The 26,746-nt window shown below is 40.3% G+C and overlaps 1 protein-coding gene across 2 annotated transcripts; it reads left to right on the forward strand.

Annotated features, from left to right (window-relative positions):
• Positions 1–573: 573 nt before the first annotated feature.
• MCOLN3 (mucolipin TRP cation channel 3) lies at positions 574–25,673 on the forward strand. Of its 2 annotated transcripts, XM_077824135.1 has the most exons (13): positions 574–801; positions 3,620–3,787; positions 9,552–9,705; positions 10,383–10,467; positions 10,546–10,642; positions 11,308–11,407; positions 16,222–16,334; positions 16,418–16,567; positions 19,223–19,324; positions 19,436–19,558; positions 20,525–20,731; positions 21,379–21,509; positions 25,646–25,673. In XM_077824135.1, the coding sequence occupies exons 1-13, from the start codon at positions 574–576 to the stop codon at positions 25,656–25,658; spliced, it is 1,671 nt and encodes a 556-aa protein (XP_077680261.1). In that variant the 3' UTR covers positions 25,659–25,673. The 2 variants fall into 2 exon arrangements, with proteins under 2 accessions (XP_077680261.1, XP_077680262.1); XM_077824136.1 differs by lacking the exons at positions 3,620–3,787; positions 25,646–25,673 and having other exon boundaries at positions 21,379–21,513.
• Positions 25,674–26,746: the final 1,073 nt, after the last annotated feature.

Here is a 26,746-nt window from a genome sequence, read left to right on the forward strand (position 1 = left end):
CATTTAAGTCAATGGCAGTTGTTGCCTCTAAGTTATCTGTATTGTGAAAAGGAGAATTGACACTTGAAAATGCTTTTAAACGTGAAAGAATTAGTCCTTGCCTTTGGCCTGGTTCTTCTTTTTAGACAGCAGGCTTGGAGATGTAGGGGTAGATAACAAGTAACCTTAAAAGCTGATGTTGACATACTAAATGTCCTTCTGATTTATTTCCCTCTGTGTCTAAAACTTATCTCATATTTGTGGTTTTGGTGGGTGAAGAATAGAGCTTTTTGGCAATCAGTTCAGTAATCCAAAGGGACAAAAATATCACTTGTAAATCATGGTCCTGATATTTTAATCTCCAAATTCAATGGCTTCTCAAAACTTTATTAATAGAGCCTAGATATTGCTGTAATTCTAAATAATACATGCAATATATGTCTTGCTATTTGCACAATGTAGCGTGCAAATATCTTGAACCTACTTGTAATTGGTAGACTAAAATCTTGAGTGTTCATTGTGCGTAACAAAAGTGATCTGCTGTTTACTGTACTTATGCCTGCATGTTTTTCCAATTGACTTTCCATTCCAGAAATGGAAAATGCTGATGTGGTTGTAAGCAGCTGCAGCTCCCATGATGATGATAATCTTTACAGCTACAAACAACACCCATCTGTTTCACAAGAGCTGCTTTTGGAAGACCAGCTTAGAAGGAAACTTAAATTTTTTTTCATGAACCCATGTGAGAAATTTTGGGCGCGGGGCAGAAAACCTTGGAAACTTGGGATTCAGCTTCTAAAAATAGTGATGGTTACCATCCAGGTGAGTTGCTTTGGGAGCTGGGGCTTTCTATTCACTCCAGGGATACAAGGTAGGAGGAAGGCAACTGATCAATGTTCTACTTGCTGTGGCACAACCTAACAGTACCAACTCAGGCTTCTCTTAATAAGCAACTTTGGAAGCCTTGGAAATATGGTAGATGTTGCATAGTATGTTCGCTATGAGTTTTGAATGAGGTATGCAAATCCGGGGTTTTTTGTTTTTAAACACATTTAGGTATGTCAGAGTAGAATTTTAAGTACTCTCTCAATTTTTTCCAACTTTAAAGTTTAGTTTGCTAGACCAAACCTATGTTGACTAAAATGTCATTATCTGCCTCTCTCTCCTCTTGTTGGGGAGAAAGCTTATGCGCTAATTTTTCTCCTATCTTCAAAGATTTTCCATAATTTCTGCTTATGGAGTGCAGAACCTAGTGACTTTCTGCTGTGAAAGCATGAGTGTGGAGGACAATGGTCCCACAGGTTGCAAGAGAGAATTTCAGGAATCATAGTTTCCTTGATGAAAACCTGGTGGGCTCTATGTGCATATATGCTCTACTTTATATATTTTTTTAATATTACTTGTATGTGTTACGTGGATTGTCTTCCTCTTGTAGTAGCTAGAAATTGGGAATGGGAGGACCTAAACTGGAAGTAAACTGTTGAGCCACTGTTTCCAGGGGAAACATGCCCTCCATGAATAACTTGAAATCTTTATAGTCTTCTCACTAGTGTGTTTTTTACATGTGTAGTCCTAGGGCGATACTGTGTATTGAGAAGATGGACTCTTAAATGCCAGAATTACTGGTAATCTAGTTCTCCTTATGTAGAAATTTCACTTCCAGGGAACAGCAGGGCTGCAAAACCCTCCTTTAGCCCAGTGACTGTCTGTTTTATTTCCTGGAAGTGTCTTGTCTCTTTATTAATTGGCAGTAAAACCACTAAAAGGAATTCTGGGCTCCTGTTAAGCCTACATAAAACTCTTCTACAAGTGTGTCTTCCTCCCCAGGATAATCATAGACTCATAGACTTTAAGGTCAGAAGGGACCATTATGATTGTCTAGTCTGATCTCCTGCACAACGCAGGTCACAGAATCACACCCACCCACTCCTGTAACAAACCTCTAACCTATGTCTCAAAAAGAAAAGGAGTACTTGTGGCACCTTAGAGACTAACCAATTTATTTGAGCATAAGCTTTCGTGAGCTACAGCTCACTTCATCGGATGCATACTGTGGAAACTATAGAAGATCTTTTTATACACACAAAGCATGAAAAAATGGGTGTTTTACCACTACAAAAGGTTTTCTCTCCCCCCACCCCACTCTCCTGCTGGTAATAGCTTATCTAAAGTGATTACCAGCAGGAGAGTGGGGTGGGGGGAGAGAAAACCTTTTGTAGTGGTAAAACACCCATTTTTTCATGCTTTGTGTGTATAAAAAGATCTTCTATAGTTTCCACAGTATGCATCCGATGAAGTGAGCTGTAGCTCACGAAAGCTTATGCTCAAATAAATTGGCTAGTCTCCAAGGTGCCACAAGTACTCCTTTTCTTTTTGCGAATACAGACCTACACGGCTGTTACTCTGAAACCTAACCTATGTCTGAGCTACTGAAGTTCTCAAATAGTTGTTTAAAGACTTTGAGGTGCAAAGAATCCCCCAGCAAGTGACCCGTGCCCTGTGCTGCAGAGGAAGGCGAAAAACCCCCAGGGCCTCTGCCAATCTGCCCTGGAGGAAAATTCCTTCCCGACCCCAAATATGGTGATTAGGTAAACCCTGAGCATGTGGGCAAGACTCGCCAGCCAGCCATCCAGGAAAGAATTATCTGTAGTAGTAACTCAGATTCTCTCTCCTCCCGCCGCCCCCATCTAACATCCCATCACAGGACATTGGGCATATCTACCGCTAATAGTTGAAGATCAATTAATTGCCAAAATTAGGCTATCCCCTAAACTTATCAAGTTTAGTCTGGAAGCCAGATATGTCTTTTGCCCCCACTGCTTCCCTTGGAAGGTTGTTCCAGAACTTCACTCCTCTGATGATTAGAAACCTTTGTCTAATTTCTAATACTTGTCAACAGGATCTTGTGCTATCCAATCAAAACCTTTTAATGAACAGTTAATTCACTTCTCATGTCTCTTTAAAAACTGCTTGTGTAATTGCAGAATGCTGTGCTAATGCAGCTTTTATATGAGTGCAAGAGGTTAGACAACTACATTTCCTTTTCTGTGTCATCCCAGGGTAACTTTTTTTTTCTTTCCCTCGCTTGAAAGCTCGATCTGGTTATACCTTGTAGCTGTTTCTGAGCTGTCACTCTGGTATTTCTTGCTTTTCAAAATAACCTCAGACTATGACTATCAAAACATGTGTAGTGAGTCATTTGTAGCTTGGATAGGAGATGGAATGGCACTTTATTTTTATTTTTTATATTTTTCCTTTTTAAAAAAAAAAAAAAAAAGCTGTTAGACCTGCCTCTCTCTGGCTGGGAAATGACTTTTTCCAAACAGAGGAGGCGATTGTACCTATGCTGAAGGAATGATCTTCTAGGCTATGTATTCTTTAGAGAGCAGTTTGAATTTCCAACATGTTCCCCCTCCTTCTTTCTCTCCCCCCACCCCCCAAAAAAAAACAAAAACAAAAAAACCAGCTGGCAGTGTGAGCTCCATTTCTAGTAATAGTCTAATCCAGCCATGGCTGTCCAGAGGAGGTTTCTGTGCAGAAGAGGGAGGGTAGCTGTACTGTAAGTCTTTAAAAGCCAATTTTTCTTTGCAGTTCCAAACGTTTTCTTTTTCTTTTTTCTTTTTTTTTTTTTTTTCCCCAGTTAGTAGTTTTTGGGTTAAGCAATCAAATGGTTGTTACCTTCAAGGAGGAGAACACTGTGGCATTCAAGCACCTCTTCTTGAAAGGATATACAGAGAGAATGGATGATGCCTATGCTGTATACACACAAACAGATGTCTATGACCAGATCTTCTTTGCAATAAACCAGGTAAAAGTTTCCATTGCAATATGCCTAGTACATAAAAGGCGTAGGAAACAACTTGTAAAATGTAACTTACATCAAGTGATCTCACAAAACTGCAAAATATCTAAAGCTGGTGTCCCAGAAAAAGAGTTGAGACTGAAATAAAACTGGTCTCTTTGGAAAAAAAATTGAGCCAAAAGCTGGAAGAATTTCCCATTTCCAAACTTCTCTCAATTCTCCCTTTCCCACACTCCCAGAGAAGAGAATGTTGATCTTTTCTAAATTAAGAGGGCAGAGTATCAGTGAACAGAGACTTGTACCCTTAAGTTATGTTAATAACTCCACAGTTAACAGTTTCTAGTAATTTTACAAAGTCAAATAGTAGTAGATTTTTTTTAAATAGTCTGTCATGACTCTGCATTATTGCCAAATCTTGCACTTTTTATGAACAATGATATAGGATTGGTCAGTTACCTAGTGCAGCTAGTACTGATATTCTACAAATGTAGAGTCATAACTGGAGTGTGCCACTTTAGAATTGTATAGTAGATTATGTACTATATAGTGATACTACTGTCCTTAGTTGTAAATTCAACTAAATCCATTAGTCTATAGGCAGTGTTAAGATGACCTGATCTCTCTCACAGCTGACTTTCTTCAGGTTAGGGAATGATTTCATGCTGAAGTTGAATTAAAATGGGTATGAAGGAGACATCCTCAATTTAAAATTAGTCTCTCCTCAGTATCACAGAGGAAACCACAGTTGAATTTCATGACTAGTCTCTGGCTTGCTGAGCGGAGTATGAGTACTGGGAGAAGTGGTAAACTCAGTCTGGGGGAAGGGAGTTTGTCACTCAACTGCACCCCATCTGAATGAATGTTGGCTCATTCTTTGGGGAGTCTTATCCAGCCATCTACAAAGCAAACAATATGGGAATATATGTAGAGAGAATCTGAGTTTTGGTAGCAGGTCTCTTAAGATTTTTCTGGGATGAACAAAGGATGATGGGGATTCAAATAACTATTGCCCTGTGGAGACTAGAGGAAAAGCAATCTTTAAAATAAATGGAGCAGTGGGCTGGGGAAGAGAGTGGCTATGTTCTCCGATCACTGGAGGTAACTCTCTGGCTCTATTTCTCACTGGCTGAGAGCCTCCACTTGTTTTCCAAATACTAAGCAAATAGACCTATCGCTTCCCTAACAGAGTCAACAATTTACGTTTGACTATAGTGCTTTATTTATCACATTTAAATGCTACAAGGAATGCTCATCACTAAACCTTTTCTGGCACATTGCCCTTTGGGATAACTAGACAGAATGGACCACCTTTCAAAGGGGAGGTTCCCCTTTATCACATTCAATGTGCTTGCGTTTTGGCACCAAGAAGTGAATTATGGGCCCAGACATGTGTACTTGTCTCTCTAAATACTTCACTATGGTGGTGCTAAATGGGGATATATCAACACAAATACTCTGAATTGCACCTGCAATTCATTTTAAAGGTGAAAAATCGCACCTGTAAAACGCTCTCAGGATGGGTCCCTCGCCATCTCAAAAGGGAACTACCACAAGTGCCGGGGGGGGGGGGAGAAGAGAAAACAGGGTATTGGTCCCAATGTCTGTCTACTCTGAAGTTTTAATATTATGGATTTAATTTATATTTGACCATGCTGTGCAAGAGCAAATATTACAGTAACTATCTTTTTTTGCCCTGGTCTTCCAGTTCTTACTTATTACTACATAAATATTTCACTCCAATTCTATTTCACTCTGTGATACAGTATCTGTAACTAACCTGGGGCCAACCATTTCTGTAGGTCTAAAGAACAAGATCTAATCCAGTTCCTATGCTGGATGAACAAACATGATCAGGCTTTTCAATTTAAACAAATATTAAGACTTTCTGATAGTCAGCTTGATGTTTTAGAGACTTATGGTTAAAAGTATAGAATACATGGTAGTGACAGGAGGTGGATCAGGATTACCTAGTGCAAGGTTTTTCTGTGTACACACTTGGAGTTAGAGTCACAAAGAAATTTAAGCATGGTCATGCAGAGCACCACCACACTTATCTCTTATTCTTAGAAAATCACTCAGATTCATAAAGCCTGGGTTAGGCACCTAGGATCCCTATACCCTGAATGGAGGGTGATAGGTGTCTCAGAATGGGAGTCACAAAAAGCCAGTGTGCCAGGAGGCTCCTGGCCTAAAGTAGCCAATGGGAGGTGCCAAGCTGCTAGGCATGTGCTGAGCCCTGCCCCTCTCTTGGCAATAGGTGCCAAAATCTGGGCTGCAGGGAGATACCTCCATTTGCTTGGGGTTTACAGCTGCAAACCATCTCTTGTACCTATGCTGTTAAGTGCCTATACCGTTTTGGCAAGGGGATGGGGGCTGGTAGAGGAGAAGGAACAGGACCAGCTGTCTCAACTTCTAGTCCAGTGATTAGGGTACTCACCTGAGATGTGGGAGACACTTAGTTCAAGCCCCCACTCCACCTGAAGGGGCGGGGAGAGGATTTGAGCAGGGATGTCATCTCAGGTGACTGCTCTAACTACTGAGCTATGCATATTCTGATGTGGGGCTTTTCCATGCTGGGTAAACTAATTTTAAAAAGTCACTGGAGCAGGGGAATTAACTCCAGGTCTCCCACTCCTTAGGTGAATGCACTGACCACAAGGCTGCACAATCATTATTCTCTCTCTCTCCTTCCTTCCTTCTCCTCCCACCAATGATTCTGTCATTATGTATCCAAACCAGTGGTCTCCAACCTTTTTAAGCAAAAGATCTTTTTTTTTCTTTTTAAATTTAAGTGCAACCCAGGATCTACCGCCAAAGAAAAGGCAGAAATAACTGTAAACACACAAACCCAAACACCCCCTACCCCGCTCACACCATCTCCCCCCCCATGCTGCTTGCTTTCCCCCACCCTCACTCATTTTCACCAGGCTGGGACAGGGGGTTGGGTTGTGGGAGGAGGTGCAGGCTCTGAGCTGGGGCCAAGGGGTTCAGAGTGTGGGAGGAGCTCTGGCCTGAGCCTGGGGCAGGGGGTTAGGGGGCAGGGGGTGCAGGCTCTTGGAGGGAGTTTGGGTGCAGGGGGGGCTCAGGGCTGTGGCTGGGGGTTGAGGTGCAGGAGGGTTTTGGTGTATGGGCTCCCACTGGGCACCGCTTATCTTGGGTGGCGGTGCAGTGCGGCTCCAACGGGCTACCTGACTGCCCTGGCCCTGCACCGTTCCTGGAAGCGATCGCCATGTCCGGCAGTGGCTCCTGGGGGGAGGGTGGGGCAGGTGGCTTTGCACGCTGCCCCTGTCTGCAGGCACTACCCCCACAGCTCCCATTGGCCAGGAACAGGAGGTGCAGGGGTGGTGCCTGCATATGGGGGCACTGCATGGAGCCACCTGCCCCTCTTCTTCCCCCTCCCGCCCCCAGGAGCCGCTGCCAGACATGGCAGTCACTTCCAGGAGTGGCGCGGGGATAGGGCAGGTAGGGAGCTTGCCTTAGCATAAGCGCTGACTTCCCCTCTGCCCTGTGGGTGCTCGACCCCACCCCCCTGCAGTGCCCTCCCCTGGCCCAATTCCACCCCCTTCCCCAAAGTCCCAGGCCTGCCTTTTCCCAGCCCCCCTTCCTCCCTGCCCATTCCATCCCAAGTCCCTGCCCCTCCCCTGCCTTTTCTCCACCTTCTTCCATAAGTGCGCAGCATCCCCGCTCCTCTCCTTCCCTCCCGGAAAGTCCTAAGTGCTGCCAAATAGCTGTTCGGTGGCGGGTGGGAAGCACTGGGAGGGAGGGGGAGTAGCGGGAATGCAGTGTGCTTGGGAAGGGGGGAGGAGGTGGGGGCAGGGGGAGCTTGGCTGCTGATAGGTGCCGAGCACCCACTAATTTTTCCCCGTGGGTGCTCCAGCCCCGCAGCATCCACAGAGTCGGCACCCGCCTATGTGCCTTAGCCCCACTGTGCCACCGAACTGTTAGTGGCCGAACTCAGTTTGGCTGCAGGAGGGTTTGCAACCCTATCACAATTGACTGGTCAATTGTGGAGTCTCTGATGGTCTACATCTCAGTGACTGACTGAGATTGACTGCCAGAGGCTCCACGATCAACCAGTCGATCGCGATCAACTGGTTGGTGACCACTGATCCAAACTAATACAGCTCAACAGGAGAGACTGAGGGAGCCCTACATCAGAATATCCTATAGGCTGTAGCCCAGTGATTAGGGCCCTCATCTGAGAGGTGGCAGATCCCTGTTCAAATCCCTTCTCCCCCTCAAGTGAAAGGGAACTTGGGGGTCTCCCATGTTGCAAGTGAGTACTTGAGCCACTGGGCTAAAAGTTATAAGGTAGGTCATCTAGTGTAAGTTAACCTATAGGGGTCCAATCTGGTAGGTGAGCTCTGAAGGCACTTTCTGGATTGAGCCCCACAGGTGAATTTGGAGGATGGCCTGTGTTTCCTGGTTTATGCATTGCTCTGGGGCTTACACATCCAGAAGTCTTGCAAGGGGCTGCAGTGTGTGAGCACAGAGAAATGTAGGTGCAGAGAGAAACTTTACTGTAAATTTTTAGATGCCTTGTAACTTTAGGCACCTAAAGCAGCTGAACGGGGGTTCTGTGAATCCCAGTGAGGCCTGATTCTGAGATTTTAGGTGCCTAAGTCCTTTTGTGAATCTAGCCCTTAGCTGCTGAAGAACAACAATTCTCTCATTCCAAACTTCTGGGCAATTGTTTGAGGGATACAATCCTATTTCTTCAATATCTTACAAGATTGCAATTTTAAAATTCAAGAGGACAACTTATCATGGTGCTGTCTGACTAGAAAAGTTGGAGTGCTAGTGTAGGACTTGGGAGACAAGTTCAACTCTCTGCTCTGCCACAGACTTCCTGTGTGACCTAGGCAAGTAATTAAGCCTCTGTTTGCCTCTGTTCCCCCATCCTACCTCATAGGGGGGTGTGAGGGTATATATGTTAGCCTGTGAGGCACTCTGATACTACAGTAATAAGGGTCATAGATAGAAAAACTTTAGACAGAGCAAAAGGGTTTAGAAAAAGAGAATATTTTCCTAGAGTTGCAGGAAACAGACCTGGAGAAAGTGTGTGTGAAGAGGGAACAACCTGACATGCTGTATGCTGTATACCAGAGTCAGGTATGCTAGGTCTCTGGCCAGAATGTGCTAGTGTGGTTGCTTTTTACAGCATCACCACATCACATGACAGGATCTGTCCACTGTCCATCCAGGATCAAATGAAATACTACTGTCAAACCAAATAGCTTATTTTTATGTACATTTTGACTAAGCAACAAACTACAATATTGCCATATGCCTGGGATAAAACCAATCCTGAATCAGATTGACGGATGAAGACCTTCAATGACTATTTGGAAAAAGCTGGTACTTCTTATGTCCTAGTGATCTTCATGCCCCAGTGTCAAGACTTCAGAGGCAACAGCCTCAAAGGTTTATCATATACTTTTCATGTCTAATGGCTTAATCCAAGGATTTCCAAGTGCTTTAAAAATTAATGAATTAGCCTCATCCTAGGGACTTGTAAAGAGAGAACTTTAATAGAAAATGCTGCTTGTTTAGGATCTAATCCTGAACTCTCTGCCCAGGCAAAACTCTCTTGAAATTAGTGGACAAGTCCAGCTCAGGAGTGTGGTGTAGCCCTTCTGAATTATTTAGGTGACCGTTTAAACGATGAGATGGTTATAGTATACATTCAAATGAATATTGACTAGCTTTTTCAGATGTAGCAGCCTAGGCATGACCTCAAATTCAGTTTGATGATCTTGTTTTGACTTAGTACTTACAGCTGCGCCACATATCTGTTGGAAATCATGCTTATGAGAGGAGAGGAGCAGAACAAACAGCTATGGCAATCTGTCAACAGTTCTACAAGCGAGGCAGCATCTGTCCTGGAAATGACACCTTTGATATCGACCCCAACATTGAAACTGGTGACACACCTACCTTATATCTTGTCTGAACTCATTATTTATACTCAGTAAACTTTTTCGTTTTCAATTTTCCCCAAACCTAATCAGTGTTTTATAGTTGTGTTAAACTGTCATGGAATCTACAAATGTTTCTCTTCCAGCATAATCCGTTCTGGATTTTGTGATCATTTAGTCTGTCTAAACTTTTTACTGTAACCGAACATTTGTGAAATGCGTAAAGCTTTGTAACTTTTTAAAAAAATTACTTGTGATGCTAATGCCCTTTATGTTGAGGGAAGTAGCACTAGCTTTAGCCAATGCTATTGGTATTTTGACTGATTTATAGGCTTTTCTATGGCATCCATCACCATATTATGAAGCCTCTTGCATTTATTAATGCATTTAATAATGCATTTACCATCACAACATCCCTGTGAGGTAAGGAAGTAAATAACTAACGTTAATTCTTTAAGTATGTCTTAAGTCAAGAATGCATTGAGTTGGAGTGCAAGAAAGACAATACTCTTGCAAACTGATCTCTAAAATGACTGATCCATTTGAGAGAGAGAGAGAGTGTGCTATTTTGACTTCTTTAGTCAAAAGCTCTTATGCCCGCTGGCGGGAGGTTGGTGGTTTAAAACAAATTAAACTGACAGTGAATCCACCTGGTGGTGTTTGTGCCTCTTTGTTCATGGCAGAATGTTTCTATGTTGAGCCAATGATGCCCTTGGAAAACAGAACACTGGGAAAGCACGAGTTCAATTTCACTCTGGACTTCCATAGGTGAGGTGGAGTGTGTGTGTGTGTGAGAGAGAGAGAGATTCTAGTACTATGAAAAGTTAATTCAAAATTGCCTTCCAGACTTGTAACAGTACAGCTTACCTTTAAACTGAAAGCAGTCAATCTCCAGACAGTTCGTCATCATGAACTCCCGGACTGTTATGACTTTACTTTGACAGTAAGTGGATACTTCAGTGTATTTTGTATTCACCATAGTAATAATTCTTATTGCATATTTTGATATCTTCATAGGGGGTGTACTATACCTACCATATATTTAAACATGGTTGGGCAACAGGGCTCAGTTATCCTTGCGAGTGGGTAGACGGGGCTGCTATCGCTTACAGTAGCCTATAAATAGTTGAAGGTTGGTGTTGTGGGAGCCACAAGATATTTTGCCAACCTTTGTTGATAGTTAATGGTTTAACAGGAGAGCCTAAATGCTACCAGACAGCAAGTATAAGAAATTAAACCTCCACCTTTGAGCACACTACAAATATATTTAAAAAAAACCAACTTTCTCTTCTCTCTAAAGAGACCCTTCTAAGAATGGTAATGTGCAGTTCAGACTAGAATGGGATTGTAACTTAAATTATTGACTTAATTTATATTCCAACAAATAGAACCGAGTAATTATAGCAAATAACTAATCAATCAGACTTTACCTTTGTTACATATTTACATACATAAATTTGAAGATTATCTTAGTTTGAAATTATTTCCAAGCATCCTAATTTTCCTCCTAAGAATATTTTGGGCCATTGTTATGAAATATGTATAACCTTTCTAAACTTTATGTAAGTACCTGTAATTTTATCCAAAATCTCACTGTTCTTCACACAGATAGTGTTTGATAACAAAGCACATAGTGGAAGAATTAAAATAAGTCTGGACAATGATATTGCCATCAGGGAATGTAAAGACTGGCACGTTTCTGGATCGAGTAAGTAACAACTAAGTTAAAATACTTAAACATTTATGGATGACTTAAACTCTTGTCATGTTAATACAGAATTCATCCACTCTGGATGGGGTTGTTCCATCTCTCTCTCTCTTTCTCTCATTTTCATCTTGCCAATTGATATGAGGAATTATGTAAAGAGGTGTTGTCCACAGAGTTGGTCTCAAATTTAGGTTTTATAAAGAAGCTTTCTGCTCATAATGCTAACATTTGAACTTTCACCTGAAGTTTTGAGAACACAAACATATAATTGTTCTACTTAATGATTTGAGGTGCTAAAGGAGCACTCAAGGAAGCCAAGGACATTGTGGAGAAGCCAAATTAATTCTTTGCTTTGGTCTTCAGTGCAGAGGAAGTGGGGGAGATTCCCTTACCTGAGCTGGTCATTTTAGGTGACAAATCCAAGGAACAGTCCCAGATTAAGTTGTCGTTAGAGGAGGTTTTGGAATAAACTTGATAAACTAAACAGTAAGTCCCCAGAAGAGCTGTCCCATCCATAGGATGGACTGGGGCAACTGCCCCACGCTTCAGGATGCAGAGTCCAGGGCAGCCTAGGGGGTTAGAGGCTCTGGCATCGCTCGGGGGAAACCGGAAAGGGGTGGAATGGGGGTGGGGCCTGGGCTGGAGGGGTGGCTGCCCAGGCCCCACAGACCCTTTCCCCCTCCAGGGACTGCCCTGGTCACCAGGACTAGGTAGTATTAACCCAAGAGTTCTGAAGGAACTCTGATATGAAATTGCAGAATTACTAACTCTGGTCTGTAACCTATCATTTAAATCCAAATCTGTACCAGATGACTGGAGGATAGATAATGTGATGTCCATTTTTTAAAAAGGTTCTAGAGGTGGTACTGGATATTACAGGCCAGTAAGCCTAACTTCAGTACCAGGACAGCTGTTTGAAACTATAGTACAGAATACGTTCATCTGTGTCTGCTAATTCTGATTTGCTGGGGAAGTGTCAACACTGCTTTTTTGCAAAGGGAAATCATGCCTCCCCAATTTATTAGAATTCTTTGAGGGATCAACAAATGTGGACAAGGGTGATGCACTGCATATAGGGTACTTGGACTTTGAGAGAGCCATTGACAAGGACCCTCCCCAAAGGCTCTTTAATTAAAGTAAGGAGTCCTGGGATAACAGGGAAGGTCCTCTCATGGATCAGCAACTGGTTAAGACTGGAAACAAGGGATAAGAATAAATGGTCAGTTTTGAGAATGGAAATAGGTAAATAGTGGTGCCCCCCAGGATCTGTACTGGGATGAGTGCTGTTCAACATGCTTACCCCTTTTTCCAGATCACCGATAAACAGTGAGGTTGCAGACAATACAAAATTACTCAAGATCATTAAGTCCAAAGCTGACTCCAAAGGCTTACAAAGGAATCTCTCAAAATCTCTGTGCAGCAAAATGCAACACTGAATTTCATCTGCCTACATACAAAGTAATACATATTGGAAAACATAATCCCAAATATACATAAATGGGGTCTAAATTAGCTTTTACCACTCAAGAAAGATCTTGGAGTCATTGAGCATTTGTCTTCATACCACTACCTACAGCATGCAGTGGTGGTCAATAAAGCTAAGAATATTAGGAAACATTGGGAAAGGGATATATAAGATAAGAAAAAAATCACAATGCCACTATATAAATCCGTGGTTTGCCCACACTTTGAACACTGCATGCAATTCTAGATGCCCCATCTCAAAAAAAGATATATTAGAAATGGGGAAAAGGTACAGAGAATGACACCAAAAATAATTAAGGGTAGCAAACCACTTTCATCTGAGGAGAGATTAAAAAGACTGGGCCTGTTCGGTTTAGAAAAGAGATGAGTAATGATAGTCTGTTAGATCCTGAATGGTGTGGAGAGAGTGTTTATCCCTTTGCATAACACAAGACCCAAGGGTCACCAAGTGAAATTAATAGGCAGTAGGGTTAAAACAAACAAAAGGAAGGACTTCTTCACATAACACAGTCAGCCTGTGGAACTTGTTGCCACAGGATGTTGAGGGCTAAAATTATAATGGGGTTCAAAAAATAATTTGAGTTCAGGGAGGAGAAGTCCATCAATGGCTATTAGCCAGGATGGTCAAGGATGCAGTCCCATGCTCTGTGTTTTCTTAAACTGCTGACTGCCAGATGCTTGGACTAGAAGACAGGATGGGTCACTTTACAATTGCCCTGTTCTGTTCATTCCCTCGGACCCATCTGGCATTGGCCACTGTTAGAAGATAAGATAGTGGCCTAGATGATCATTGGCCATACTGAGTTAGAATGTTCTTAGGGACTCTTTAGTACAAAAAGGCTCGCACTGTAAGTCTGCCAAAGCTGAATGACAGTGGTGAAAAATAAAGCTGGTTCTTAAGTGATTCTTTTATTCTAACATTCAAAGGCTGTATCCAAGAAGTTGCCTCACCTGTATTAATGTGGAGTGGCTAGAAATATACCTAAGTGTTAGCATGTGTAACTGACCATACCAAGGATTTGATTTAATTGAAATCAAGTTGTGATGTGCAATACTGTTCATACCAATGGTATTTAACAAATATCTTAAGTGCTTACACGCATTATAAACCAGTTGGGGCAGGGATTGTCTTGTACAGCCCGCACCACATGTTGGAACTTAATGACTATTTCAAACCAATTTAAGATTAGTAGATGTTGGAGCTGGTCAAAACACTTAGGCTATTTCTGATCATTCTTTAAACCAGACACTTTCTATAAATGGCTTTTTCTCAGATTTCATTTTATTTCTCCCTTCCCCGTTTTGCCACTAATAGGATGAATGAGATCCAGGTTTTTACTTTTCCACTTTAACTTTTGTAACGTTTGGACTCTTTTTCCACCCCCCCCCCCCAAAAAAAAAAAAAAAAAGTCAATTGCAAAAGGAAAAACCTGAGAGTGGAGGAGAAAATTTGGTTGGTTGGAGGAAAAACCCATCCTGGCCCTCAATTTATTGCGTTCAGTGGAAAAGGGGGAGTGGAGAGGGCAATGAAACAAAATAGTTTTCAAAAACACTTCTGTCTTGTGAAACCTTTTTGTTAAAAAGTTTTTCCCTGCTTCAATTAGCCCCATTAGCTGCCTTTCACCAACTGTTCACCTAGATAGCATGCTAGCTCGAATGGATCACTTATGCAGTGCTAAAAGAAAGTGCTTTATATCAGATTTGTGTGATAATCCATATTAGGGTGTGTTACTTTGTTAAAATGTGCATCACAACAACATTATTTTTACAGGTCAATCCAGGGGATTCTTTTGTAACTTAATCTCAGATCAGTCATGAAATATAAAACAAGTACAACCCAAAAAAACCAAACCCCAACATAATTTTTTTAATCCATTTATATTAAGTTGCAAAAATTGCTCAAATGTGAGCACATTGCTACATATATGGCAGAGACCTTTGTATATCCAAAAGGTCAATGTGTATCTTTGTGGAATGGTGCAGCAGGCACCATCTTGAAGTCAGATAGCACTTTACCCTATTTTAGATTGATAGCTTGCTTGTTTCAAAACCTACTTGGATTAATAATAAATTGTAGAGCCTTTGGTCTCTAAAAAACACTTTAAACACAAATGTAATTACTAGGATACCTTTTGTGGGAGATGGGGGTTGTCTAAAGCAAGCATCCTGTTTTTAGTACTGGAACTTTAATCCTTTTCTTTCTGATGGTTATCTGGCTTCAAATATGTTAGCTTTATATGAAAACTCTAGGATAAAATGTTTGAACCCTTTAACATATAGCTCTGGCGCAAACCTTTGCCTGTCTAAATGTCTCGATTATGTCTCTCACTCTTAATATATGCTCTTTATTAAAAGCAACATTGGTGACTTAGTATAAGTTGTGTTGAACATCAGTTACTCTACTTGGGTCTTGACTGTCTATGCAACTGTGTAACAGTTACCTGAATTGCTCTGGGAGAGGAAGGATGGTTCAGTGGTTAAGACACTGGACTGGAACTGAGAAGATCTGGGATCAGTTCCTGACTTTGCCACTGAATGTCTATTATTTATTATTATTATTATTATTTATTTTTTTTAAGGCTTCCATTCCTGTCACTGTAAAATGAGGAACAGTATCTCGTGCTCTCATGGGACACTGGAGACTCCTCTAATATTATGACATGAGGTTATTTTAAGGCAACTGTTCATTTTCAAGAAGATACTGTAAAATCATGTTGGCTTGTGATCTAAGGAAACCTTGGAGTGGTTATAGGATTTCTAAATGAGAAGCACTAGTCAGTTTAATACTGTTAATATATTCAGTCAATGTAATGCATGACTGTCTATACAGCTGTCTTTTATATCTGTTCAAATCTAAGTTGCAAATGCACAACAGAAAAATGTAATTCTATCATGTTAGCCTTAAAGCACTGACAAGGTCAGTAAAACGTGCTGTCTGTACAACTTGCTCAAGAATGCCACTGAAGAATTAAATATATTATAAACAAAGCTGAAAGCTGTTTCCTCTTGAATCTGAGAGAGGCAGGAGGTACATTAATATTGAAATAACTTGCCAGATGGCCTACCTTGAGCATAAGTGCAATATACTGGTATGTTTAGGCCTACAACTTGGTGAGTGTTGATCTATCGTACTGAGACACTCATCAACTTCATGCTCATACATTTCTGATGACTTAGTTTCACCCAGTAAAGCTTATCTTAATCCAAACTGGATATACATAGTGATTCAGACTTGAGTTAAATGTATACTCTTACGCAAAATTTATTGTGTTTGTGCACTATTATAAACATGTGTGGGTGTTTTTTTTTGTTCTTGGTTTTTTTTGCAGTACAAAAGAATACTCATTACATGATGATCTTTGATGCCTTTGTCATATTGACTTGTTTAGCCTCATTGATCCTCTGCACACGATCAGTGGTTAAAGGATTTCGGCTCCAAAGGGTGGGTATAACTTGTCCTCAGGAATGCTTATGAGCCTTTTAAACTTAGTTTGATTGTGGCTGTTTTTTCTTTTTTTCCTCTAGGAATTTGTAAGTTTTTTCCTACATCATTATAAGAAAGAAGTATCTTTCACTGATCAAATGGAATTTGTCAATGGGTGGTACATCCTGATTATTGTTAGTGATGTCTTAACTATTGTTGGCTCAACACTAAAAATGGAAATACAAGCAAAGGTAAGATGTTCACCTACTAGGTAAAAGCAAAACTGTTTTTGTTTTTGAAATTCCATCCCAGTCTGAATACTTGAGTATAGCCAAGCAATACCCTCTTAGAGGTTTCCAACTAGTGGGGCCCAAAAATAAACTTTGTTAGGCATTTCACTTCAGGTGAGCAGTGACTGGCCATTAGACTTTAGAACCCTGAATATCCTTAGACACCCATCTGCCTATTCTCTTCACTCTTAAGAAATTTTACTCTGAAAAATAAAATTTTATATTCACTGTCCGCTTTCCCTTTTCCTCCTCCCATGTAGGGCTGTATTTGATATATCTGGCTTTTCAGTGTAGGTAGGGGTGTGTGTGTGTGACTTTCTGTGCAACATTGTACAGTACCCACAACTGTCTTAAGGAAAGAGGTACTTCTCAAACACCTCTTCACTACAACTCCAGCCTCCAATCTCCAGTAACTAAGCAGGCTTCAGCCTGCAAGAGTTCTGAACATCTCCGCTACAGTACATGACAAAATAGATTTGCACCCACCCACATTCAGAGTTAGATGTGTGGAATCTCTGCTACCTAGATATCTTCTCTAACCAGTTCTGGTGCTACCACTTAAGCTTTTGGTATTTCTATTTGTATCTGAAACTACTTGCTTCCATATTACAAATAATTCTAACAGAAGTTAGAGACAAGGTGGGTGAGGTTCTATCTTAGTGGACCAGCCAAAGTTGATATTTACTGTTTAATATTTCTTTTGCACTTCTATAAGTGCAAATCCTAGGGTCTAGGTGCTCAATTTTTTAAATTGGGGAGGGATAGCTCAGTGGTTTGAGCATTGGCCTGCTAAACCCAGGGTTGTGAGTTCAATCCTTGAGGGGGCCATTTACGGATCGGGGGCAAAAATTGGGGATTGGCCCTGCTTTCAGCAGGAGGTTGGACTAGATGATATTCTATGAAATAATCATACAAAAATGCACAGTGATTTATAACCCATGTCCAATAAGAATCAACCAAGAACTGGAAAAATATTCCATCCTGAAATACCTTAACATTAACCTAATGCTACTTGCCCTCAAAACTCCAGCAGATTAGCTTTTGCAGCATGCCTGTAAGCTTTAGTCTACAGCAGGGGTCGGCAACCTTTCAGAAGTGGTGTGCCGAGTCTTCATTTTATTCACTCTAATTTAAGGTTTCGCGTGCCAGTGATACATTTTTAGAAGGCCTCTTTCTATAAGTCTATAATATATAACTAAACTATTGTTGTATGTAAAGTAAATAAGGTTTTTAAAATGTTTCAGAAACTTCATTTAAAATTAAATTAAAATGCAGAGCCCCCCCGACCGGTGGCCAGGACCCGGGCAGCGTGAGTGCCACTGAAGATCAGCTCGCGTGCTGCCTTTGGCACGTGTGCCATAGGTTGCCTACCCCTGCTCTACAGTGACCAAAGAATAATTCTGAAAATCCAGTTTGGTGGTGCTGATTACTGTTTTTAAATTATCCTTGTGAAGTACCCAACTACCAATTATAGGAGCTATAAGCTCAATTCTTAGAAATAAAAGGAAGGTAAGAAGTAAATGCAAAAATGAATAATTGATTTATGGTCTGGGAAAATCCAAGCATGAGAGCAAGAAGGAGTATATCTGATAGCACATTGGATGACATCTTGCAGTTTTCTCATGAAATGGCTTGGTAAAAACCTGGGATTCTGGGGTTCATCTTCTTTCTAAGCCTCTATATCATATGTAATCAGTTCACAAGTAAAGCAGAGGCATCTCATTGCAAGTCTTGCAAATTTCACCTGAAATCTGAATAAACATCTCTTCCTTGTTGTACACTGTCTGACAGTTCTGCCAGTCAAATTACACTTTGTGCATCCCTTGTCTTCAGCAAGTTTGCATAAATGTAGCTGAGTGCAGCTTAACAAATGAAGCAGCTGATATATAACACAAGAAGGAATGGAGTCTACCCACATGTGTTGCTGTATTGGTTCTGCAGGTCTAACAGGAATAAAAAAAAGTGAAAACTTTTTGTCACTAAAGTGAGCTGTTGTGTTTTTACTCAGATCTGAACCTTAAAACATATTTTTGCACAGTTGCCTTTCAAAGTAGAACTGCAGTTAAAAACAGGACAGTGAATGTATTAAGTTGGATGAAAGTAGGCCAATGCGTGTAGGTGTTGACAGAATGGAAAACCAGTGGAACACAAGCAAAATATTAATCTAGTTCTGTGATCATTACTTCAGTTTTTAGAAGCTATCTTTCTCTTTGGTAACTTCCTAGTACTGTGGCACTTGTCTGTCCTACTTGTTGGCTAGACCTGATTCTTCCTCTTACATAAAGATGTATTTCGTGTGGGCAGGAAAATACACTTCTTGGACATGATGGCTATACTTTATATATTAGTCACACATGTGAGAGATGCACTAAATTCATTTAAATGTTTTCTCATTTCTTGCCTGAATATATAACATTTACTAGAATTTTGCCCACTAAACAGAATTGGTTTTGGTCAGTTTTGGAATGGGAGATGGAAGCTTTCAAGGAAAATAGTGTTTCTTGGCAGATTGTTGTAGCAATGACCAAATCCTAGGCTAGCACAAAAAGGAGGCTTCTCGTCAACTGTATGGTTTTTAACACTTTGTTCTTTCCTGTTTTTTTTTTTTTAATATAGAGTCTGACAAGTTATGATGTCTGTAGTATTCTCCTAGGAACCTCAACCATGCTTGTGTGGCTTGGAGTTATTCGATACCTAGGTTTCTTTCAGAAGTATAATGTAAGGATCTCCTGGGATCTCCATGCTGTTGGTATTTATTTTGTTTGTTGTTACCACACAACTGTAACAAATATCTGGCTGGATTCTAACTGTTAATATTGGTTTCTGCAGCTGCTTATTCTGACACTACGGTCAGCATTGCCCAATGTCATTAGATTCTGCTGTTGTGCTGCTATGATCTATCTGGGCTATTGTTTCTGTGGCTGGATTGTACTAGGGCCATATCATGTTAAGGTAATGTAATATTTGAGGTTTTTAAACTGAATGAATTAAACCAGGTTTTCTCAAATTGGGGGTTGTCATCCCTTGGGGTCGCATGGTGGTTACATGGGGGTTGCAAGCTGGCAGCTCAGGACCTGACAACCCAAGCAACCATTAAATTTACCCCCCCTCCCCCCCCAATATTTAATTTATAAGGGGGGAGGTCACACTCAGAGGCTATCTGTATGAAAGAGATCACCAATACAAAGTCTGAAGGCCACTTATTTGAAATGAATTCTATTCATTCAGTTTAAGTGTCTAAATTATGAGAGCTACCGCTAAGCTTCACAATTTCAAGGTTTTCTCTAATATGTAAGTCTTTTTAAAGAATCTAAAGCCTTATCTATCATAGTTTTGAAGGCTGACAAAGTACAATGTTGACTTGATCAGACTTTCCTCTCCACCATTATGAGAGTCCTGAGTCAGAAGTATGGCCAGATTGATTCCTAATCACATGCTGGGGCTTTCTGTGCAACGTTTTGAGAAATAACTTGGTCTTGCACAAGACTAACTTCTATTTTCAAATTTTTCAGATTTGTTTCTTAAAGGGATAAGAACTAAGGCACCAAAGTCAGCATATCTAGTCTTGCTATTAGTTCACAGCTGAACTAATCTGACTCTGTGTGTTGGAGACAACTAATCATCTATTGCCTGGATATAGTCTACCAGTGCATATTGTCATATCGGTTTGCAATGATATATCCTGCATTCTCTCCCTGCTATGCCAGGACCTGCCTGTAGCCACCTTTTGCTCTGCAGGTCTCTACACAAGGAGGAATTGATTTGGGTTACAGTATCTCATGCTTCTTGTAAAGAGTCTAGGACAGCTGAACAGCAATATTCAACAGCTTTTCACTTTATTTTAAATCCAAGACTGCAGCAAACAGTAACTGGATGGTACTAAATAATGTTTGTTTTTGGTTTCCCCTTCTCCTCTAGTTCCGTTCTCTGAACATGGTTTCAGAATGCCTTTTCTCACTTATAAATGGAGATGACATGTTTGCCACATTTGCAAAAATGCAGCAGAAAAGTTACTTGGTTTGGTTATTTAGTCGGCTTTACCTCTACTCCTTCATCAGCCTGTTCATCTATATGGTGCTAAGTCTTTTCATTGCACTGATCACCGATACATATGAAACAATTAAGGTAGGCATGGTCTTTTATTCTCTGGTTCAGAAGAAAAATGCAAGAATGGTTTGCATGTTCAACTATGATATTAATACAAAACCCATAGCATTCAGTGCTTTTGCCAGTACATGTACCTATCTGGTAATTAAAGTTGAAATATTAATAAAAATTTACAGAAACGTTTCTACTGAAAACCCTTTCAGCAGCTGCAGTATTGCTAGTTGATCTCTCTGGCTAGGGAACAAGTATAACGGGTTAGTCGGTGTGCATCCAGACTTTACAATGTATTCCAAAGCACTGAGGTAGAAGAAGTCATCTACATGAATTTAGAACCTAAATTTATAACTCTCTCTCCTGAAATGTTAGTGATCAAAGATTTCCGAAAACTAACTTAAGGAAGAGTGACTAAAATATTCGTGAGATTATCTTCCCACCTTGCCCTAGTTTTGACAAAAGCAATCGGCCTTCCCTATCCCAAACTTTAAAAGTGAAAGGATAAAAATCTATCAATATTTCTGTACAGTGTCTACCGCACTTCAGAGTGTCCAGTCTTCTAAATCCAGTTTTTACACAATTGTGTGGTTAGTGTTGAGGGGAAGGATTTAAATCTTAGCAAGACTATACACAACAATTCAGCTTTGTAACTAAGAATGACTAATCTTCAGCATTACCAGCAAGATGGCTCTCCAGAGACGGAACTCCATGACTTTATATCACAGTGTAAAGACCTACCAAACTCAGGCCGATACAGATTAGAAGAGGAGAGTCCTGTGTCGATCTTCTGTTGTTGTAAACGGTAGGCATCTGGCTTTATTTGCCTACATATTATTAAGTAGCCATATAACATACCATCTCACCAAGATTTCATATCAGAAATACTTTCTCAGTTAAGAACTATGTGGCTTTCTAATGCTTTAGGAGTCCTGTACTATCATACAAATAGGCTATCCTCTTAGTCAACTAGATTATGTTATGAAATACTGCAAAATCTAAAATGTTTAACTTAAATTATTCCAGGCCCCAACTTTTGGAATCAAAGCAGCTATTCAAGCTACTGCAATAGATAACTGTCCTGCTCTTGTGGCCAGACCAGACTTTTGAGTCTGCTATTGCCTCTAACTAATGGGCCTGGCCCTTTAGTTCAAATAAGGGTTCCTGCTGTTTGGATCCAGAGATTACACATTCCTTACAGATGCCCTATCCAATGGAGGTGTTAAAATTAGTGGCCCATCTGGGGATTTGGACTGTAAAATCTGTAGCTTCAGCTCAGGAATATTCATAGAATCTTACATGTTTTGTGCCAAGGACTTCATATTTTTCTCTACCACCTTACTGAGTAATTCAGTCACCTTGTATTGTACGTGATCTTTCTGTTTCCAGTAGTATTGGTCATTAAGGAATAGATCTACATTATTTTGAAGACTCCAAATTAACTACATCAAGTTAAAAATGTTACTTTCCTGCAAATTGCTGACAACTTTCTTTCTTGAAGGTCCTAATGAAGATATTCACAAGAATGTGGGAATGTATTCTGGAGACTTTTTAAAACCGCACACTAATCACAAGAACTGGATAGAAAAAATAGCTGGAAAATTCCTGAATTTAAAGCTCAAACTTTCTTTTCTTTAAAATAGTATAAACTTGTTACAGAAGTTTGTGAAACTTGGTCATCTAATTGACCATTATCTCTAGTTTAGGTTGTATTTTTCTAAGCATATGGCTCTAATTGTCTGATCTAGTTAGAATTGCACTGGAATGCAAAGGGCATTATGAAACTGGCTGTGCACGGTGATCTGGCTAGACTAGACTATTCAACAATATTTCTCCAATAGATCCAAAAGTTACAGCTGGACAATGGCAATATCAAACAAAAATGGTCCTCAACACTACAGGCTTTATGTATGGAGTAGCATTCATTTACTGAGTTACAGCACTACTTACCAAAGGCCTTTAGTTTCTTCAGATTTTCTATTTACCTACAGTAATAGTAAAAAATCAACCCAAACTGAGTTTCAGGAAAACACATTAGATAAACTGCCGCTGGAGACAGTGTAGTGGGTTAACGTAAATGTTCAAATCTGGCTCAGGGTATAAACTAAGTGGGCATTTGTGCAAACAAGCCATACCACCTGACATGACCGGCAGTCTCTTCTCAGAGAGGCCAGAGTATATAGCCAGGGATAGGTAGGTCAGGTTGAAGTGTGGTGGCGGAGACGAGTGGGGGAACCTTACATAGCTTACTACACACACCACTGGGTAGGACCAGGCATGTAGCCTTTCACGTCTCTTAACAGAATGCTGACTTACATTTTTTAAAGAATAAAGGTGAGGTAAGGGAGAAAATAAACATAACAGCAACAAAAGTACTTCCAAAATATTCATTTTTATTTAAATGTTTCCTCCTTGTATACTAGACCTTAGGCTATTTCTGGAGTCTAAATTAGATGTATGGAGATTTTGACTCCCAGATAGTGGAAAGTGGATATTTGACAGCTATTATCTGCAGTAGTCTCAAAGGTCCTCTGTGGAATTTTGTTATGATACAGTACTTCAAATATTGCAATTCTGAGCTATTAACTAGTCCATCCTCTTGCTTTGGAACCGGATTTTTATTAAAGCTTTATTCTCCATAATCTGTTCACTTGGGAAGCAGAATAGAAAAATGGAGGAGCATATTTTAGATGATTGCATGTGTAAGAGCAAAAATCCTATAGGTGTAGTAAACTGTACAGTGAAATGTTCTTTATATACTATGTACAAATTTGGAAGATGCTAAATATGTTCAGTCTGAATGTTTACATTTTGTAGGAAAGTGCTGAAATAAACATTTTCAATTGAAGTAAATCTTGAGTGAACCAGGAGTAACTTTAAGATGTCAGTTTTTAATTCATCTTTTTCATGACCAGTATCCTTCTGGCAAGGATTAAATATTGGACTAATTTGAAATGAATACCTAAACTTTAGCTTGATGCTAGCTCTGGGTCTGTACCAGATTAGCTCTTACATTTATTGCATTTCTCACTGAATTATTGCATCTTAATCCTTCTTTGGTTTTCTGGTGTAAAACAGTCAGGCTAGGAGTACCTCTTCTGCAAATCATAATAGGTTCCCACTCAGCAGAGGCCAACCACATACAATAGGCAGCAGAAATGGGACAGACAGAACAAATTCTCCCTAAACTAAATTTCTAGGAAGTCCTTTTAATAAGGCTTATTTCACCAACATTTTGGTTTTCTTGAGAATGCTGTTTGGGGAAACAAGTTCATTAGCATGTAAGCATAGATTGCAATTTTTTGCATACCAAAGGGGCTAAGCATAATGTACATACCACTTAAAAAGCACTATTGCAGTTGCAAAGAAATCTGAAAGGGAGGGCATCTGCCATTATAAACCATTGAAAGACCACCACCTCTCCCACCTGATATCTCCTATTTCCTCATAAACCTAGATGACCTCAAACTTCCTCTTGATTTTTAAACCAGTCTGCTAAGACTTGCATAATTCAGCAAAAACCAAATGCAGAGCAGTGTTACTGCCCTAATACAGAGGGAACACCTGTAAGTAATTTGGAATGACTAAAGAAGAGCTAGGGCCCATTGCACAACTTAGCCCCTCCCGTGCAGTCTTCTCCCAATTTCTAATACCTTGATATTGCCATATGAGGCAGAACAGGCTTACCCTAGCCACAAGCCAGTGGCAAGGTACTCTCCACCTTGGACTTGTGGTGTTTTTTATAGCCAGACTTCTCAGTTCTTGGAACCAATGATCCTGTATTTGATGTGCTCTTGGAAATAGCCTGTATTGACAATCCTGAATCTTAATTAATACATGTTCTCCTTGTCCTCATCTAATGCTGAAGCCAAATTTCCTCAACAAATATTCTGGCTAATTAGAGAATGAAGGTTCAAGATGACTTATTTTGAGTAACAAATATGCTGGTTAAGTACAAGGAATACTGGGTTCCAAAGCTGGAGTTGGATGATATGCATACTAAAAGACAGCAAATGTAGAAACAACTCAAACACCTTTCCTGTGCCTTACACAAAACTGAATTATAGTTAGAAAATATTAACTATAATGTCTGGCATGTCTAAACCAGGAAAGAACATAGACATTGCCATAGATGCATCGCTGCTTTGATGCTATATTGCAACTTCCTGTCTCAGGCAGTGGCCAATAACATATGCTTCGCTGGAAGGCTTGGCAGTGTTTTGTTTTGTGGCATAGCTGCCCCCTAGGTGAGGCTTCTTCCTAACTCCTGTTAGTTAGTGGTTGACCTGTGCCCTGAAGCATAAAGCTTTGTACCTTGTCTATTTTGTTAATGAAGTTATGGATGTCCATACCTATATAAATATCTTATTCTTTTCTGGGATCTTATTAGGCTGTTTGGTCTCAATGGTGTCCTGTGATAACAAATTCAGCTGGTTAACTACCCACTGAGAGGAAATGTTTCCTTCAATCTGTAGTAACTTTGCCTTTTATTTTCAGTACTGAATTCTCCTTTATTAGAATCCAATTTCCCCTTTGCTATACTGCTATTTGTATAACTATGACTTCCCTTTATTCATCTCTCCCCCAAATAATCCCACTCTTTTCTTCAGTTCTCTTCCCTCCCCACCCCCCCTTTTACGTAGAAGCCTTTTTATGTCTAGGCTCTTGTCTCTGGACTTTTTTTTTTTTTTTTTAAATGTCTCATCCCTTCTGAGAGAGGGTGAACCAAAAACAGACTCGGGTAAAGGCGCACTGTCTAATTACATAATGGCACAACTCAGTATTCTCTATCCTGTTCTTTCTACATGCTAACATTGTTGCCTTGCTCCCCTTACAGCAAGGATAGAACTTCTAACAACTCTGTAAGATGAGGCTTAATCAAACTCTGTAAAGCTATTCAGAATGAGCTAGTTTAATCCTATCCTCTGTTCCACCCTACAGCTTGCTGGAGTAATCGGACACCATCTTACAGCTCCCAAATGAAAATTGGGAACAGCTCCGTAGGATAAACTTTGCAAAGGGGAACCCTCTAGGTTTTGGTATGGAGGTGCTGTATAACTGTCCTAAACTTCTGTAGCAGTTGCCTCGACCTCTCCCGTAAAACACTCTGCCTGAAAGTTATGAACACTTTATTCCAAAATTAAAATCATGATTATCAAAATTACCTTAAAGGAGGCAGGATTTATTAATCCTTACCCAAAGACTTTAGTGAAGCAGAGATTGCAGGAGGAGTGAGCTGGATATTTTGTTTTACATTGGAACCACTTTAAGAGTTTTACCTACCATGCTCTCTACCTCTATCCACAACTCAACTTGGTTTAAAATATGGAGGGGACAATAACCTGAGTTCCATGCCTCTGGAACCAGTGTGAAAATATTAAACTGAAGGGTTAGAGTCCAGATCCTTAGAGGTATTTAGGTGCCTAAATCTTGTTGATTTCAATGCAAGTTAGGGACCTAGGTAGGGTTGAAGATCTGGGCCTGTATGTGCACTTCAAAGTGTTTCTTTTAAAAAGCTGAGGTATAAACTTAGACCCCTTCTGAAGTACTTTAAAAACTCAGATTTGAAAAGGAATGCGGGTCCTGCTCCTGACCCCACCAGAAAGTCTGTTTCCTACTCTTCCCCCCCCACCCCCACTTGGCCTAAGTTTGTGTAGTCAATATTTACTTATTTCTTGGTGGCTGGTCAACTTCAACCTGGACAAACTGAAGTGGACACTTTTTTCCTTTGAGTTATTTGTATAAGCTGTTTTGTGGTGTTTAGAGTACTGTAATAGAAAACTATAATCAAATAAAAATTCATGGAGCTTGCACTATTCCAGCTGCTGGACTCATTAAATATATTGTGAAATACTATCTGCACTTTTTTCCTTTAATTTTTTTTCAAGATTTATCAAAAGACAACTTTAGGATAGGTAATGTTTAGATGTTCAAAAAACTTGGGCCTGAACTTCTCCCACTGAAAGCACTGGGGACTTTGAAGTCCAGGGGAACAATACTCTGAGTATTTTAATTGTACCAGTCTCAACCAGAAAGAGCTCT

Source organism: Eretmochelys imbricata, chromosome 8 (assembly GCF_965152235.1).
Source record: "Eretmochelys imbricata isolate rEreImb1 chromosome 8, rEreImb1.hap1, whole genome shotgun sequence".
NCBI lineage: Eukaryota > Metazoa > Chordata > Testudines > Cheloniidae > Eretmochelys > Eretmochelys imbricata.